Source organism: Thamnophis sirtalis, unplaced genomic scaffold (assembly GCF_051295495.1).
Source record: "Thamnophis sirtalis isolate CommonGarterSnake01/CBP01778 unplaced genomic scaffold, rThaSir2_p1.2 scaffold_6, whole genome shotgun sequence".
Classification (NCBI taxonomy): domain Eukaryota; kingdom Metazoa; phylum Chordata; class Lepidosauria; order Squamata; family Natricidae; genus Thamnophis; species Thamnophis sirtalis.
In genome coordinates this window covers 40,599,083-40,617,147 of record NW_028261386.1, presented here as the reverse complement: position 1 = coordinate 40,617,147, position 18,065 = coordinate 40,599,083, and the positions used below count along the sequence as shown (strand labels likewise).

Genomic DNA, 18,065 nt, shown 5'->3' with positions numbered 1-18,065 from the left:
TGCGGGTCCATTTCCTCGGGAAACACTTTCATTTTCCTTGAACAATTCTGGGAAAGATGGCCCTGCCACTGAAGGTTGCTCCCGCTGTCAGGGGAGCAGGCAGCGGATGGTCAAAAAGTCGGACGGTGGTAGAGGCGACAGCCTGATCGAAGTTGTTGTTTTTTGAGGGGCGGAAACGCGGACGGTTTTGCCACACCCCGAGCACAGCTCTGGCCGTTGTGTTTCGCCCCTTCTTGCGACCATCTTTCCCCAGAGCCCTGCCCGGCTGTGGTACCCGACACGATTGGCTCTCTGCTATTGACTTGTTTTAAAAGCACTGAGAACATCTGAACCCAGAGCAAAACGAAAGCCCTCCCCACTTCTGGCATCACTATGCTGGATATCTCGCTTTTATTACAAAATAGAAGCAGAAATCTCTTTCCAAAGGCGTTTTTCACAGGATAGAAACAATACACAAAATTGGAGGGAGCCTGACTGTCTAAGGAACCGTCCTTGCATTTGGGGGTTGAGGGCGGCGGAGAGCCCGGAGAGAGACGGTCATCAGGCTCGGCTTGCTGTTTGCCTTGCTTGGTTTGAAGGGCTGTCCTGGGGTCTGCCTGGGCTAGAAATCCAGGGCTGGCCTAAGACTGGATGATCAAGCACCTTGACGTAGGTTGGCCCCATAGGCTTCAAGGGGAAACACTATTAATAGGAGCATTAAAAATAATAAGCGATGGAGGCTCTCTCAAAGTTAAATGTGCAAAATGCTGTCCAGTGCCTCACCAGGAACTTCTGGGAGAAATCGCCCTTGTTCCCATGTTGCAGATGAAAGAACTGAGGCAGAAGATGTTTGTAAGTGTCAAGTAGCTGACCCAAGTTTCACCTTTGTGTAGCTACTGGATCAGATAGAGGCAAGATATCTGGCTTGAGTGATTTGTGGATGTTGCCTTGTCCTCCCCACCTAAATGTTTGGGGTGGGTGGGGGTAGGGAAATATACAAGGCAAAAGAAGCCCATTTCCCTCTTCCCTTCAATCAGGGTTCATGTGCTTTGCATAGCATCAGCTTACAAGGGAGGGTCGTATTATCTGGAGAAGGTCATGCTTAGAAGCCAGCAGCTTTTTATAAACTGGTGGCTAATTACAGCGTTTGAATAGCTAGCATTGGCATATAGTACAATGATCATAAATGTTTTTTTCTCTTCAAATAAGTTAAGAGGTGTGGCTTCTCTGTTTATATCATTTATATCTCATTTGTCCCCGAAACCCTCAAAAGGAGCATATAGGATACTCCCACGTTATCCTCACAACAACCTTGCGAGGAAGGCTGGCTAAGAGTGTGTGACTGGCCCAAAGTTATCCAGTGCGCTTCATGCCTGGGTAAGGATCTGAACCTGACTCACCCTGTCCTAGTCCTCTACTCTAACCACTGCACCATGTTATACTCTTACTTTTCTCTATCAGGCCCTTTGATTCTGCCCTACAAGAAAAGGCATTTCATAAACTGTCCATAAGCTAGATGAATTCTCCAAAAAGGAAACAGATTGGCTCTGGGATGAAAACAAAATGTTGCCCTATTACTCTGATCCCGGAAATAAGCAAACAATCCCATTCTTTGCAAGAGTCCCAATGGCTTCTTACTTCCAACTGCAGTACACTGTAACCCTGGTGGAACCATCAATTTGTGAAGTAGCATCTGCATCTGACGAAAGTAGTGTGGCCTCTCCGTGGCCCCCTCCAGATGTCACTGAGTTAGAAATCCCAGCAGCCTGCTCTCAGCCTGACTGGGAAGAAGCGTCTGCCTTGGACAGGAGTCTTTCATTAACATTTCTGCGATTACATGGACAAGTGATTACTGCCACAAGCAAGAAAAAATAAAAATGGATTTAAGGTTTAACAAATTCATGGCAGATAAAACTATCAGTGCTGCCCAGTTACTAAAGCCTCCCAGATTTAGAAGCAGTATACCATGGAGTGCCGGTTGGTGGTGGGAGCAACCATAGGGAAGAAGTATTGCTTCCCAATATCCTGCTGCAATTGATGGAGCTTTGGCTTCAGCCCTTCAGTTCTCAATAGCTTCGTGAATTGATCCCTGCAGATCAGGTTGAGGCACATTTACAGAGGCATGTTAAGAAGTTGAAATCCAACTGTGGGCCGGATCCCTCGTACAAGAGATTGTGTGGGCTGAGACTCCTGGCCTTCATTCTGTCAAAGGAACAGCTCTTACACCAACTTCCACCCCATCCCTCCTTCACTTCCTCCATCCTAAGTAATGTTTGTCCTCCACTTTTGAGTTTCACCACATCCTCTTAAGATTTAAGTCACTGGGCAGCTTACAACGTTTCTGAATTTACAGTATGCTCCAGATAAGGTAACAGTCAGCTGCTCGGCAATTGATCCAAAGTGAAACAAAGGATCCATTTTATAGATCCTTCCAAGGTTTCAGATCCTTGGTTTGTGGAGCAGAGGAATTAAGTAGGGGGGGGAAGGGGGGAAAATAAGAAGAGGACAACCCAGATGGAGAGAGCCTGAGTTCAGAGAGCATGGTAAGTTTAGCAAATATTTTTAAGAGCCGAGATCGACCAGATTTGATGACATGGAGTTGAGGATGGAGTCTTGCAAACTGTGATGATGCAGAGGGTCCGCGCTGGGAACTGGAATGGCACTAGGACCCTGAGGATGGCCCAAGCTGTGGAGAGGCTGTAAGCCTGGGTTTGAATTGAGAAGTAAGGCAGGGCTGGAGGAGGAATGATGGTCCGGGGTGCCAGAAGGAGTTTTCTCATCTTCGGAACTGCCCAAAACTGTCTTATTGCCATTGAGAGAGGAAGAAAGTTGATTGTGGCCATTGGAACTGGAATTTTCATTGTTTTCCCTAAAAGGGGGGGGGGATGGGAGAAAAAACAAGGGAGAGAGAAACATCAGATTGCAAAAGGATACAACACCACAACCCTCTCTCATGCCCATCCTTAATAAAAGTAAAAGCTGCTGAAATACTATGTTGTGGGGGGGGGGGAGACACCATTTGCCCATGGACAGGATATTAGGGGCACAGAATATAATACACAGATCATCCTGAAACCAGATATGGTTTCTTTTCTCCCACCCCACCTGCAAATAGCACTGTAATAGACTACTTAAAAAAAAACCTTTCAAATAATTTATGGACAAGAATAACTTCATTTTGTACAACATTTGTTTGTAAGTTGGTTGTTTTTTAAAAAAATGACACACACCCTCCCAACCAAAAAAGATAGGAGCTCCAGTTGTCATAGTTGTCTCTTGAAGCAACTATGGAGAATATAATGTTTCAGGTACAAATCACTGACATCTTTTTGTGGGGCCATATATCTTTAAATGCTTTTTCCCAAATTAAGTCAATAGGAAACAATATGGGGTGTAGGATAAATAGGAAAGGAAGTAGGTTACATTTCCCATAAACAACTTTGAGATTTGACCTAAGCATTCAAATGACCCTAGCCAGAAACAACAGCATGAGGGAAATTGTAGAATTTGTATCAGCTGTGAATGATGGGAATTATAGTGGAGGACTGGAAGAGCTAAACTATGCCATAGCTGGGTTTATATGCTGTGCCAAATCTTTGTTTGTATTAACCATAGTTTATTGAATAAACTACATTTGCTTAGTTCACACAATAACTAAAACATATAAACTACATTTTAACATCACAAATGTTAGATTCACACAGCCAGAACAAATTACATTATTGGTGCTAGGTATGAACTAGACTGGCGGCAGAATTATATTTCACTTTATACCATCATTCTAATTTTTCTTTATTGAACATGCCATATAAAAGTTCACATACACTTCTAAACCATGGTTCATTTCACTCAACATACTAAGCCAAAACCAAACAAACCTCAGTATGCCTCAGTATGTGTGAACCCAGTCACTCTTAGTTAGGTGTCACTATTTTTAAAGAATTATGAAACTAGCCCACCAAACCTAAATAATAAACAATCTCCTAAAAAGATTAATAACATTTTTATTTTAATAGGCATATGTCTAGGCTCTGCATTTCTTTGAGCTCAAGGTCTGTTTGGCATGGCACCCACAAGCTGCTTCCCTCTCATGATGAAACTCTTGGGAAATTAGCTAGCTTTAGATATTGCTGTCTAGATTTAAATCTTGTTCTTCACCTTTGGCAGCCATGCCAGTCAAGTGCTTTATCTGGATGATGACTACCATGGACCCTGGTTTGTGGATCCCCCTGCTCCCTTCCCCCATATCTGCCAAGCAAGTGTCTCTGAGGACATATGGCTTCCACCCATAGACTTTGAGCCCCTCTCCCTCACACTCAATCCAGCATGTATACCCATGGGTAAGGGGGGGAAATAAAATACTCCTTATTACTTGGGCTACAAGGGAAAACTGGCAGAACTGTTATCCATTTACCTGGTTTGGTTTTTTTTTTAAAAAGGCTTGCCATCAGTGAACCTGACAAAAAGAAAAAAGGCTGTTCTTTCACCAATCTGCCAGTGTGTTTGTTAATAAAGCTATTGTTTTTCACTGGTTCATGTGGAGAAGTTCATTCAGAAGTGAGCAGGCAGTCCAGTGGCCCACAACAAAATGTCTGTGGTGGGCCATCACCAATCATTGGAGAGGAAGGGACATCCAGTGGCAGCGTAAGGCTCACTGGTGCCCTAAGCACTAACAAATCTTGGCGCCCCCTTCCTTTGTACATACTGTACAAATCTTCATTGGTTTTTTTCTTCTTCTCAACTTTGTGGTGTCCCTTTTGGGCCTGGTGCCCTAAGCAGGTGCTTAGTCTAGTTAATGGTTAATACACCACTGGGGACATCACAGGAGGTAAACAGGAAATTAAATGCAGCAGGGAGATATGTAAGCATCGCTTGGCCCAGCAAAAGGCACTTACTTTTGAGATGGAAGATTGTCTTCATACGGGCTGACCACAGACAAGTTCATGAGCCTTAATTCTAACGTCCCACAGTAAAAGTGAAGACACAGAACTAGGCCAAGATGGGCCTGAGATCCTGTGGACAGCTACCTGAAAATAAGTACAGGTAGTCCTCAACTTACAGCAGTTCATTTAGTGACCATTCAAAGTTACAACAGCACTGGGGGGGAAAGTGACGTATGTCCTTCTTTCATGCTTACAACCATTGCAGCATCCCCATGGTCACATGATCAAAACTCAGGTACTTGGCAATTGACTCATTTTTATGATGGTTATCCGGGATCATGTGATCACCTTCTGTAACCTTCTGACAAGCAAAGTCAATTGGGAAACTGATTTACCTGATAACCATGTTAACTTAACTGCAGTGATTCACTTAACAACTGTGGCAAGATCGGTTATAAAACGGAGCAAAACTCACTTTGCAAATGTCTCACTTAGCAATGGACTACCTGTACCACAGAATATTTACTCTGGGAGTCGTAAATCATATTCACAACTGTACCAAAGGGATTGAGAATGCAAAACAAACAACAAACTGTACTAATGATAATCACCAAGCGATTCACACCCAACTTAGAGCAGAGTAGTGAATATTTCATTAGGTTGGCAGTCACTCCCAGACCCAGGGGCATTTATATAAGACATTAATCTCCCAGAGCCTAAATTCTAGGCGCAAGGCTCTAACGCTGCTGGAAAACATTAGGTAATTAAGATGCCGCGGGGTTAATTTGCCTTATTCAAATATATGGAGTAGGCCATTGCAGGGATAAATCATAACGCTTTGTATCATACAGCTCACTCCTCTTGCAGACCCACACTGATCCTCACCAGCTTTCGCGGTTATCTAAGATCTGCACCACTCCCTAACGCCACTTATATTGAAAGTGTTCTTTCCACGCTGATTTCCGGCATGGCATCCTTTGCGCATGCTCATTTCCAACAATGAATGCCCGGTCCTGAAGCCGCGCTGGAAATGGGCTTCCGCCGACTTCCGTAATTCGTTCCTTTGCTCGTTTTCAGTTCTTCCAAATTTGCGGCGGCCTCTGAAAAGCGGGGCGGACGCCGATTCTCGATACGGGTCTAAAGAAGTAGCTTTTGCACGCACTTAGGAAAGGCCTGAAGTGCAAAAAAATAAATAAATGCCCAGCTTCCTTTTCCTGGATATGTTTATATTTGATGCAATCCCAAGACGCCAACAGCCTTCGGCTTTAAGTTGCTAGTGGAGGATGGCAATGTGACAAATGTGATTTGCTGCGATCTAGCTGTTTGTTTTAAGGAAGAATGGGGCAAAATTTGCGGCGGGAAAGAATCAAAATTGGATTTACCCCAGGGGTCTCCAACCTTGGCAACTTTAAGACTTGTGGACTTCAACTCCCAGAATTCCTCAGGCAGCTTTGCTGGAGTTGAAGTCCACAAGTCTAACTGTTGCCAAGGTTGGAGACCCCTGGTTTACACAACTTGCGCCTGCAGTTCTTCGGGCCCTCTTTGGGGGACGTCTTGTAAACAGTTTGACCTAGGAGAGAGTATGCGGCAAAATAAAGCAACTTCTTTCTTTTACCAAGGCGAGCAAAATCAAAGCCAGGAGGAAACGAGGGAGGGAAAGCCGGACGGAGGGCGGTTGGTAGGTGAATTAGGCCTGATGCACCCCTGGAAGGGAAGTCGCCACCTCTTTGGCGATTGCCCCGGAGGGCTTCAAGTTTGCAGAGAGGCGCGCCAGATGAAGCCTCCGGGGGATTTCTTTTTCGATTTAACTCCGCCATTCTTAAAAAGAGGACCAGCGAGGTCCAGTTTTTGGATCCGAACATCAGCGGTGACCAAGCTTGCTATGTCAATATACATGCATGCATGCATGCATGCATGCATGCATACATGCATACATACATACATACATACATATATACATTTGTTTTCGTAGATTTTCACAGGTGTAGGTGTGTGTGTGTGTGTGTGTGTTTGTGTATGAATGTATATTGTCGAGAAACAATCAAGTTCTAGATCACTTTGCTCAAAGGACCGTCACCGAATAACGCCCTTTAACGCGAGTGTGAACAGGCTGCAGCTAGAGTTGTCCTCGACCAAGTGGCTGCCTTGTAAAGTTAGTCACGGTTCGCTGACTCAAATCCATTCTCTGGGTTCATCCCACACATTAAATCAAAAACTCATCAGATCATCCGGGTCCGGCTAAGGTGGGATTCACTGGGTTGGGAGCTCAGAGCCTTGTCTGAATTTGGTCTAGTCTAGATGGTTTGTGACCCGTTTTGTAGGACTCAAGTTTTAGATAGGCGAGAACTTGTTTCCTGAAATGCATGAAATATTCGCTTCGCTACGTCTGCTACGCCTTCTATCAAGCAAATTCTGATGACTTAAATCTTCCACCACCATAACATACTTAATATTTCAGGTGGCACAAACCTTTGAAAAAAGTAGAGCAGGATGTCTTTAGAACCGGAGAGGGATAAAAAATCAAAACAAAGCGGGAGGAAAGAAGGGATAAACACACAGCTACTGAAACTTTTCGGTTCAGCTGGAAATCATTAGTTCCAGCCAATAACGGGCAGCTCCCTAGAAAGTCTACTGGCCCAAACTTAAAATCCGATAGAAAAGACCACAGAAAACACCTTTTCTCGGAATAGCCTTCCCGCTCCAGTTCATGAGATGCTGATACATTCCCTCGAGGAGAGGCTTCTTTCTTTGAAAAAAAAAATGTACTTCAGATTTTGAAGGCAATGTCTTTAGTTGACCTGACTGAGCCTGATTTTGAACAACAAAAAAGGAGATGGCAAAATTCAGCCCCTTGGAGGGCTATCTGTATGGCTGTTGATCTCAAAGGCGACCGATGGCGATTCCTGGGTATGACGCCTCCGTAAAAAGTTTTTCCCAACGTATGAAGTCCTTGCCTCGGACACAGAGGAGCCTTCCCGAGTTCGAAAATATTCCACTGCACCTCTCTTTAAAGACATGTGGGACAACAAGATCATGTTTATTTGAGTGTAACACTTTATACTTCTCTTTAAACCCGAAGAATCTCGTTTAAAAAAATTAAGAAGGGGGCTTAATTTGATATTAACCAAATTAATTGGATTCAAATCCAAATCACTTACAGTAGAAGATGGCTAAGAAAAGGAGCCCGATCCAGTTTGATGCGCAGTTTAGGTCAGCGCAGTGGCCAGAAATCAGTATTAAGCGGTGTGTGACAGTCATCGCATCAGCAAAAACAAATTTGCCTGCACTTATATCAAGAAAAAAAGCTGTAATTTACCGTTTGATGTGGATCTTGTGGTATCTTTACTCAAAAGTAAATGCCAACACTTTTAGGAGAGAGCGTGCTTTTAAGCGACTGAATGTTTGGCGACACATAAATAATAAGTATTATTATGTTCTGTATTTATTATAAGACTATCCCCAAAGACTTTCTTGTTGATCATATGCACCAGGGAGAACATTCTGATGAGCTCAGAAAGGCCGGGTACAATTCGTCGGAGTTTTAGGCAGAGTTTCAAAAAGGGTCGAAAAGTCAAATCCTCCGATTAAACACAAGGGGCGGGGGATTCCCATTCAATGCGCCTTCTAATACTGTACCCCTATTTTGTATCCAAGACCCCAGGAAGCCTCGGATGCATATCTTCCTCCCCACTCCTGACCTCCAAAGATTGTGTTACCAAAGTTAATACTTATGTAACAGAAACCAGGCGTGGAGAGGGGGGAGGGAGTTGTAGACCGTACGGAAAATTCCTCACATGACCAAAGAGGAAGCATACCAACTATTTTTCATTTTAATTAAAAGTAAATAAATTTGCATCCTGGTTTATGCCCTAGTTCTTTATTTAAATTGGTATTGCAGCCTCAGTGCCACTTTTTGTGGTCTCCTGACATGACTGGAGTCTAATTAGTCATGTTAGGATACACAGAAAGTGGCACTAAGGCTGCAACCCCAATTAAAAAGAAGAAGAACTAGGGCATAAACCAGGATGCAAATATATTTACATTTAATTAATGTAGTCGTAGCTATTGGCTAAGACTCTTATGCAAGTAAGTTCTGAGTAAGGACACTTCTCTACCGTTCTCTGAAAGGAACCTCTGGTCAAGGGAAGGCAGCTGGGCTTTGGGTCGATGCCTGCGTCCCTCTCAAAAACAGAGATCATTTTGTTAAGGACCATCCTGCTTTGAGGACTCGGCAATGAGTTGACTCCTACTGGGGGGGGGGGAGAGGCACACATTTTGCTCTACCTTTTCGGTAGCCAAACTGTGCGCCCGCACTACTGCCTTCCGGTTGGTGCTCGTAGGAGTTAAAGATGATGTCTCACCAAGACCAGGTCAGCCCGGGCAGCTCTCCTCCTCCTCCTCCACCTCCACCCAAAAAATAAGCAGCTCAAATGCTTGGCGTGAATTCGATCCTAATGCCTCGATCCGATCCAGTCAAACTTCGTGCTTTAAAATTGGCTTTCGGATCAAGCGGCTCTTTATGCTCGCGCTAAAGGCTACCCAGCTCGGTGTCCTTTCAAAGCTCCAGATTTGCGATAGGGAACCCAATGGCACACACCTCAGGGTCCCCTGGATCGATTGCCAGATCCATGAACTAAAAGCAATGCCATTTCTCCCCACCCCTCCACCCCCCACCCCATCCCACCCCACTCCCCGTATTTCCAGTTTTCGAGATCTCTACTTTCGTCTGTTTATTAACAATCCGGGAGAAATCCGTGACGTTTATACAGCCGTCGCTTTCCGTAAGCTTCCCAACGGAAGGCTGCACCCACGTAACCCAGGTGGCTAGGAAATGGTTGCCCTGAAGAAGCTTCTGCTCTCCTGGGTCTCAGGGGATAGGAATCCCGGACTGAAAGAAAGTTCGAGTCAAGTTATTTATCGGTCGGGAAGGTGTCCTGCCTGGATACGTGCAGGAAGAGACATTGGGTTGAAATCTGCAAAGGTTGGCTTTGATTGTAAACAGAAACCTTTCCTGTCTGAATCTCGATAGCCACCTGCGATTCCTTCCCCTATCATTACGTGGCCATATTTGGCCACTCAGTGAAGGGCTTGGTCTGCATTCTTGTGCGTTTTTCTTCAAGAGTAAAGTCCTCCCGAGAAGCATGCAAAGGCTCGCAAAGCTTTGCCATTCTAACCCATGTGTGGATGCAATGCCCATCAGCGGTAGGGAAAGTCGACCTTGGTAGTTGCTTGTGTTTCAGCAACTGTACCTGAAGTTTTACAATCCTTTCTAAAATGTGCAGGTGTGAAATGGTGGTTTCTACGTAGTTAGGACCGTATTCTATCAGTCTCACTTCCCAAAATCGTGCCTCTTTTCTGGGAATGTGGGGCTATTTATTTAGATGAGTGGTTGCCCCCCTCGTGTAATCTACTTTTGCATATTTGTCCAGCTGTCCAACACAGTAGTGCAGTCCACTTTCTCGGGAAAAACCTCTACCTAGATTTTTGGTCAGAGACTGCAGTACAGAGACTAGATCCAATTAATCAAGTAGATTTCCCCAGATGTTGGTGGGAACTGGTACTGTGCTTTTGATTTTCCACCAATATTTGGCTCATTAGAAAAGTAGCTTTGCCTTTAGTTACTGGATAGGAGGTGCCAACAATGAAAGTCGCCAGGGACCTGGATACCTTTGTGTCAAATTCATCTCTTTTCAGGTAGGTTATTGTACAAGAACTGACATTTGCCCTCTCTGAATGTGTGAAGGGCTTTCTTAATTGCACTAGGCCTCCTGAAAACAAACGGCAACTCTCAAAACTCCTATTATTTACATAAAGCACAGTTTTGGCTGCGGAGCAGTTAATGTAGTCTGATTGTACTGTGCAAAGTTTTCTCTGCCTGCACCTGGTTTTCTAAATCAATTTTTTTTAAAAAATCATATCATTTTCAGCTATGAAGAGAGGAGAGAGAATGGGGAGAGGAGGAGAGAGGGACAGAGAGAGATTCACTTTTCCAAAACAGTAGTGCTCACGCCAATCCCTGGAAAACAGTACTACAAGATTCAAAGAAGTAGAGGCTGCTCCCCCGAGATGAAATAAGCTGTTTCTGAAACATAGGCCAAAATGAACCTCAGAGAAATCTTTCTCATCAGGCCACACTTTCCAATAAGGGCACCCAGGGCACGAGTGGATACACATGGAAGAAGCTTGGAGACCTGCAGAATATCAAGCCACCTTGTCTGGAACTCTTCTTTGGATCTTTGGAATAATTCAGATTTGCCTAATACAACAGTTCCAGTTGTGCCGCTAAGTGACTTTTCCCCCCACCCTTCAATTTTTTTTCGGCATAAAACTCTCCTCGTTCTGCAATATTTATGGAGAGGGGTTCTTCTTACTGCCTTCTGGAGACGTGGCACCTTATGACGTCTTGGGGGCCCTGGGGTGTCTTTCTTTCTGAATCTCAGAATCCCAGACATCAGATTTGGGAAGAAAACAAATCTAGCCAAGAGTCAAGGAACCAAGAGTCAAGGAATGCTTTTGGACAAAGTCATCTCCCAGAAGATAATTTAGATCTGGGACCATCTAGGTATACACTGAAAGTAAACCAAAAGGCCCAGGGTCTAGACTCTAGCTACCAGTGATTCTGGTTGCAGTCTTTAAATCTTAAAATCAGTTAGCCCAGGCAGGGTTCCTGTCAGTGGGAAGATTCCAGGTCCTTGCTTTGGCATTAGAAGGGCAAGTTCAGCAAAAAGGAAAAGAAATAGAAAAAAAGGCATGGGAAGGGGGAAGAAATACATTGTTTTCCTATAGAGCCCGAATACTTGGATTGTTTCTTGGAAATAAATAGAACTTGTTTGTGTTGATAGTATGGAAATTTGGGGACTCTTGACCCATTATCACTTGATCTAATGTCTAGAATCTCCACCAACCTTCTTATTGACACGGAAGCAAGTCTTAATGAAACGAAAGGAAATTCCATCCGGATAGATAAGCAGCTATATGGTCAAACTTTAAACAGTTCTGAAACTCCTGGGATTTATTTTAAAGAAAATGTGTGCAAGCGGGTGTGCTTTTAAAGAGTGGAATTAGATAAAAACAAAGTCCAGAGACCAGTTATTTAAATATACACTTCACTGCCTATTAAACTGACATCTAAGAAAAACTCAAGGGAGTTTGCCACTGAAAAAAATCAGTTGGGGATTTAGGAGTGAACCCCAGACACTATTCAATTCTGATCATCACTCTGGATTAAAATGTATAAGCGATGAGGGCAGGGGAGGGCACTCCCCCCCTCCCACTCACAAGCACCTCTTATGAAGAATACATTATTCCATCCAGAGCTGGAGGCCTTTTTGCCTCATTTTAAAAGCACCATGCATACACCCACAGTGAAGTGACATTCAATACTATTTAGATATAGATGCAAAGATATTAAAAATGCGTATTTTGGCTTATTGTATTGACAATTGGTTAATAAGGTTTTTTTTATAAAAATCAGAGCTTGTGACATCTTGGTTGATGGCGATCAATTTGTTTTTCAGTTATAGATTTCGGGGCATTGCTTTCTTCTTATTAAATCCCCTGTTACAATGAAATTTGAAAGGCTACAATCTTTATAGATCCTTAGCACAGGGTTGATCCATTGATCCATATGGTTTTTACTTCTGAGCTGGCAACGACAGCCTTAACTGGCAATTTAGACAGTTCTTGTCTTTTACGTTCTTGTCTTTTGTGGTGTTAGGCTAGGAAATTAGAGATACAGATAAAAGGAACAATGCCAGTTGGCTTCCCTTCAAGGAAGTTCTTTCTAATACTTCACTCCCGTTCATTGAAAACTTAACTTCTCTATCTACTCAACTAGTTTTCCGAAGACGTGGCTTGAAATCCAAGTCGAATCAGAGATATTTATTTTGGCCACAGCCCGATTTTGCTCTCGAATAAAACAAACTGGTCCCTGTGGTGACCGATTCCCCTGGGCATCCCCCCTCCCCAGACTAACTTTTCCAAAAGTTTTTTTAAAAAAGAAAGAAAAGAAAGACGTTTCAATGCAGCCCTGCGTTTCCCTTCCTTTGTACCCTTCCCAGGCTGCGGGTGCCTTTCTTAACCTCAGCCCCAAGCCCCCGAGGGTTAGCTCGGAAGGGAAGAGAGCTCACCCCCTGGGTCAGTGCAGCGCACTTCGGGCAGGAGCGAGCTAAGCCTTCCCGACTGTCCCCAAAGCGGAGCTTTTTCTGCAGAGAAGCGGAAGGGAGGAAGACGGCTCTACTTACTCGTACCTTTCTTTGGCCTCCGCCGCCCGGTCCCGCTGCCTCCGGTTTTTGAACCAGTTGCTGACTTGGGTGGTGGTGAGCCCGGTGGCCTCGGCCAGTTCCCTCTTCTCCCTGGGGGACGGATAAGGGTTATGGGCGTACCATTCCCGCAGGACGCTCCGGCTCTTCTCCTTGAAGCAATAGCTGGTCTCCTCGCCATCCCAGATGGAGCGGGGCAAGGGGAACTTGCGGCGGACCCGGTACTTGCCGACTGCCCCTAGGGGTCGCCCCCGCAGCTTCTCGGCCTCGATGTAGTGCGCCTTGAGCCAGAGCTGCTGCAGCTTGGGGTGGTTGTGCGCCGAGAACTGGTGGCTCTCCAGGATCTTGTAGAGCTCGCGGAAGTTGCCTCGGTGGAAAGCCACCACGGCCTTGGCCTTCAGGACGCTCTCGTTCTTGTGAAGGTGCTCGCAAGCCGGCAGCGACCAGAGGAAGCGGCCCAGCCTCTCGATGTTCCCCCCTTGCTGGAGCACCTCACACACGCAAGCCACTTGCTCCTGGGTGAAGCCAAAAGTGGGCAGCATGGACATGGTGGCGCGCCCGGGTAGGCCCTCCTGCCGTTGCCGCCGGCCCTCTTATCGCATCTACCCTGGCCGAAAGGGGGCACCCGTCCGGACCCAGCGCCCCGCAGGCACCGCCTGGGGGGGAAACGCCGAGGGGGGGGAGGCGGTCGGGGGGCGCGCGTGAGCCAGCGACGCTGGGCTCCAATGAGGAGAGGGCTCCGCGAGGGAGCAGCCAACCACAGCGCGGTCGAACGGCTGACTTCCGAGCGCAAGCCCTGGGGCTAGGTCAGCGCCGCTGCCCCTGTCCCGGCCGGGGCGCCCATGGAGCCGGAGAAGCTTCGCCCGCGAGGGAGGCTCCCGCGCAGCGCCCGCGCCCGACCTTGGGGCTCCGGTGTTTGTTTGTAAGTCCCCGAGTTCCGACCGTCAAACTTTGCGCCTCTATTGTGTGAGCGAAGCGGCACTTGCAAGAGTGGAACTTTCACTCTCCCCACCCCCTGGCCGGGCTCGCGAGTTCCTCTTTCGCTCGCGCGCTCCTCGCTCCCTCTCTGTCTTCCCCCCCTTTCTGCCATAGGATCGCTTACATGGAATCAAGTCCTTTAAATCCCCGCTTCCCCTTTCCTCCCTTTCTCCTCCTCCTTCTCTCCTCTCTTCCCTTTCTCTTTTCTTTTCGTTGCCGATTCTTCTCTTCTTTCCTCCCCTCCCGTCCTCCCCCCTTTCTTTTTTTGCTCTTCCTTGCCTCTCTCCTTCCAAATGTTGTTCTAAACTGGCATGAAAAAGTGATTAGCCGCGCAGTGATTGGTCCAGTTATCCGACTCGGGGACTGCCAAGGAGAAGACAATACTTTTAATCAAATTATTTGCCATGGTGACGCTGTCAATCAAAAGTAACCGGATCTGTTGAGAGGTGGCTCCCCGGCTCAGTTGACAGATTGCTGCGAGCCACTCAGAGGCGGACTCTCAGAGCTGGGATGTTACTAAATGGTAGTTGGGGAGTAGGGGGAACGAAGGGTGTGGGGGAGGGGAAAGCAATATGCCCTATGATTGACACTGCAAAACACAGAAAGAGGGAAAGGGTTCCTCCAGATCCACCCTGGGTTGGTTGCAGACTGACAGCGGGGGCGCTAGAACAACGGCAGTAACCCCCCCCCTTCACCAGCCGCCAAGAGCCCCCTAGTTTGAGGGCTTTTCACGATTTCAGAACTCTCAATTTGGGTTGGGGTGGAGAAATTGAAGGAAGCCTGGGAGCAACTCAGAATTGCTGAAGATTTTGGTGGAAGAAAGAATTTCTTACTGCCCATTAACTTATAAAATGAATCTTTATTTACATACATAGCCAGCCCCTTCATTTTTTTTAAAAAAAAGTGAAACCACAGTATTTTTCAAATAGTGTACTTTCTCTTTGTTCACAGTTTAGGCTGCCTATTTCAAGACAATTTGGAGAACCACTAAGTTGAATCTTATCATTTCAAACTGCAGGTTTTCCGCTTGCCAGCCCCGGTTTTCTAAATTTATTCTGCTTTCAAACTCAGCTGTAGCCCTGAAATGAAAAAGAACAGAGATATTAAAGCATTGTTTGCAGATAAGCTGTTGCCCCCACAACCATTATGCCTTGAAAACTGCAGCGTGGTGGGTCTGTAAAAACCAAGTGGGCTTTGTATCAAATGTGTATTTCATTTATTTAAATGCACTGATTAATCCAAAGATAAGTAGTAAAAAATAATGTTTCCAAAAAGGTAAGGTTAGGACTGCAGCTTAAATAACCCTTAGATACAACTGCCCAGAAGTAAGTTCACTGAATTCAATGGTGCTTTCTTCTAAGTAATCGTGCAGAAAATCAAGCCAAACATTAAAAGTCATTTTCTTGTGGGTCTAGGACAGTGGGAAAACGACTGTTGAACCACAAATAGATAGAGAATACAGTGGCTCCTTATTGCTTGGTTAGAAACCTCTCTCAGCTTTTCTTGACAAAGAAACTTTTTTCATATCTTTCTCTCTCCCTCTCCCTTTCTCTCCTTGTTTAAAAGCCACACACCCGAGTTGCAAGCGAGAAAGCGCAGAGCACAGTCCACCCATTCAACAGAGAATGCCCACCTACCCATCCACTAACCCGGTATAATCGAGGGATCGTTTCATCGCATTAGAAATAAGAGATAGCGGTGCTCTTTCCCTCTTCCTACTTTTATTTTTCCACCTCTTTTAATTTTACCTCTTCCTTCTACATAGGAAGTGGTGTGAAACTGATAGAAGGAGATCAAAAGAAAAGAATCCGACAGACATCTGCAAATGAGTGTCAAGGGCAATTTGGAGGAACAAGTGGGTGAATTCAGTTCTGGCAGGATAATTGGGGATCGCAAGCTGCCGGTGTTCCCAGTCTCACTAAACGTTGCTAAGCCTTTCCATTGGTCGCTTCTTGTCCCTTCGCTACTTCCAGCCTTAAGTCATGAAAAAATACACAGTACACCGTTGATCACTGGGACCGACCTTTCCTTTCCGATAGAGCTTACTAGTTTAATTGACAGCTGGCGGCGGCTGATCTAGAGTTTAGTTGCCGAAAATGTTCCCGGACTTCAAGCTGACCAACGGATTTGTCCCCCGAATCTTACTCCTTGATCCTACCGCGCATAGATGGTTATAGTAAATGGAATGGCGGGGGGAGCGTTCCGTCTATGCTCAGCGGAACTTTCGTTAAACACCAAGCCCCAAATTCTGGGGTTGCTCGAGCAAGTTAACAGGCGAGGAACTCATGCTAAACCCGAGCCGGGGAAACTGAATCTTAGGACAGCTCATTAGTCTATTGCCTTTCCCAGCCCATCGACGGATGGGCAAGGAAGAAAACCGAGAAGCAGCCCTGCAGCCTGAGCGACGGGGTGGGAGGAAGATGGTGCCGCAGCTGCTTTCATGGATCTCTGGGGGATAGCCAGGCTGGAGCCCGAAGGCGCGCCGAAACCTCCAGAACTCGGACAAAAGGGCGCGGGTGAAGAGGCTAGCAAGCTATGTCCCGGTGGTAATCGCCTAAGGGACCCGGAAACCTTGATGGAACCGGGAAAACAGCCCAGGACGAGGCGTCCAAAAGCCGCTCCAGGGTTTGTGCGATAACTGAAGGGAACTTTGATTTGAAGAGCAAAAGGATTTGGCGACACCTCCGAATCAAGAACGACCTTCTCGCCCCAAAGTCGAGATTGGGTACAAACTTTTTTTTTTTGTTAAGAAAAAAAGTTTAAATCTTGCTGAAAATACTTTTTCTAGCACTGTGAAAAGTCGTGATTTGAAAAAAAACAACAACAACGGGAAACTCCTCGGTTCCCGCGGGACATGTCCTCCACCCCCAGGAGTCTTTGGGTTGTTCTAAAGAACTGCACTGTTTGATGCGCGGTATCATCCGCGTTTATTTCTCCGGCTTCTGGAGGTAGTTTTTAATGGAGCGGTTGCCTCCACTTGCCTTGCCGTTAACTTGGCTTTGGGAGCCTGACGGTCGAGTCGTTTTATCAGGAAAGGGGGCTATCGATCCCAAGGGATTACATCTCTAATGAACTGCTTTCCAAATCGGAGGAGGGTGAGCGCAGAAACAGGCACGAAGGAACTAGGAGCGTTATTCAGACGAAGCTTTCCCCCGCCGACTTCATCTCGGCTGCACCTCCAGACTGCACCGCACAGAAGATGGAAATCAGTAAGATTTATCCCCCATTATGTGAGGAACGTTTTGGGGCAGCGGAGAGAGAAAGAGAGTCTCTCTGTCCTAGGAAAGACTTATATATATAGTCCAATGTAAGGGACGATCTTAACTGTTGCCTGCAATATCTAAATCGCGGGGCCCCACCAAGCAGACAGAAGATAAGGAAACGGCTCTTGCCCTTGAAATCAGCGGAGCTGAGAAGAGCTGCCCTACAAGACCGAGTCGCTGAAAGAAATTACGCTGTGGAGTCCGGTTAATCCAAAAGTTACTAAGTTGCTTGTCTAAGGAACAATAAAAAGGTAGACAAAGGAGACTCGAACAAACGGGAAGCTCTTTAGTTTTAAGACTCCAAACCTCAACCAAACAAAAATATAACTTGGGTGCTAAAGTGTTATGTTAGCTAGCAGAAACAGCACTACAAACACTTAGGCTGAATTTGGTGGGACAGGGAGTTGCCATTAGATTGCCTTAGATACCAATGTCATTCTAGGAGTTCTAAGTTTCAATGTCACCCCCTGAAATGAATTTTTAGGTGGTTACCGCCAAGCCCTTCACTCGCAACCCCATTTCCCACCCGCCAGTGGTTCAAGGCAACAGCAACTCGTGTCCTCTACGGCTTTGCAAGAACTGCATAGCCGATGTCTGAAAGAAGCCCTCCAAGCACTTGGAAGCACAATGACCGTCTTCATTCCTCTTGGACCGAAACGCCGCCGACCCAGAGACAAACCCCAGAGTGTCCCCTGAACACA

General features: G+C 46.0%; 1 protein-coding gene across 2 annotated transcripts; it reads right to left on the bottom strand.

Annotated features, from left to right (window-relative positions):
• Positions 1-431: 431 nt before the first annotated feature.
• SIX2 (SIX homeobox 2) lies at positions 432-13,724 on the bottom strand. 2 transcript variants are annotated; one of them, XM_087717698.1, is made up of 2 exons: positions 13,106-13,724; positions 432-2,848 (listed from the first exon to the last, which is right to left on the bottom strand). In XM_087717698.1, exons 1-2 carry the CDS (start codon positions 13,669-13,671, stop codon positions 2,542-2,544), a joined length of 873 nt encoding a protein of 290 aa, XP_087573824.1. In that variant the 5' UTR covers positions 13,672-13,724; the 3' UTR covers positions 432-2,541. The 2 variants fall into 2 exon arrangements, with proteins under 2 accessions (XP_087573824.1, XP_013908402.1); XM_014052927.2 differs by having other exon boundaries at positions 13,112-13,724.
• Positions 13,725-18,065: the final 4,341 nt, after the last annotated feature.

Excerpts from the sequence above, each read along its gene's own strand:
- SIX2 (XM_087717698.1), bottom strand. The coding sequence starts at position 13,671 with ATGTCCATGCTGCCCACTTTTGGCTTCACCCAGGAGCAAGTGGCTTGC. Across the intron at positions 2,849-13,105 it reads GAGGCCAAAGAAAGGTACGA|GGAAAACAATGAAAATTCCA; the intron begins GTAAGTAGAGCC and ends CCCCCCTTTTAG.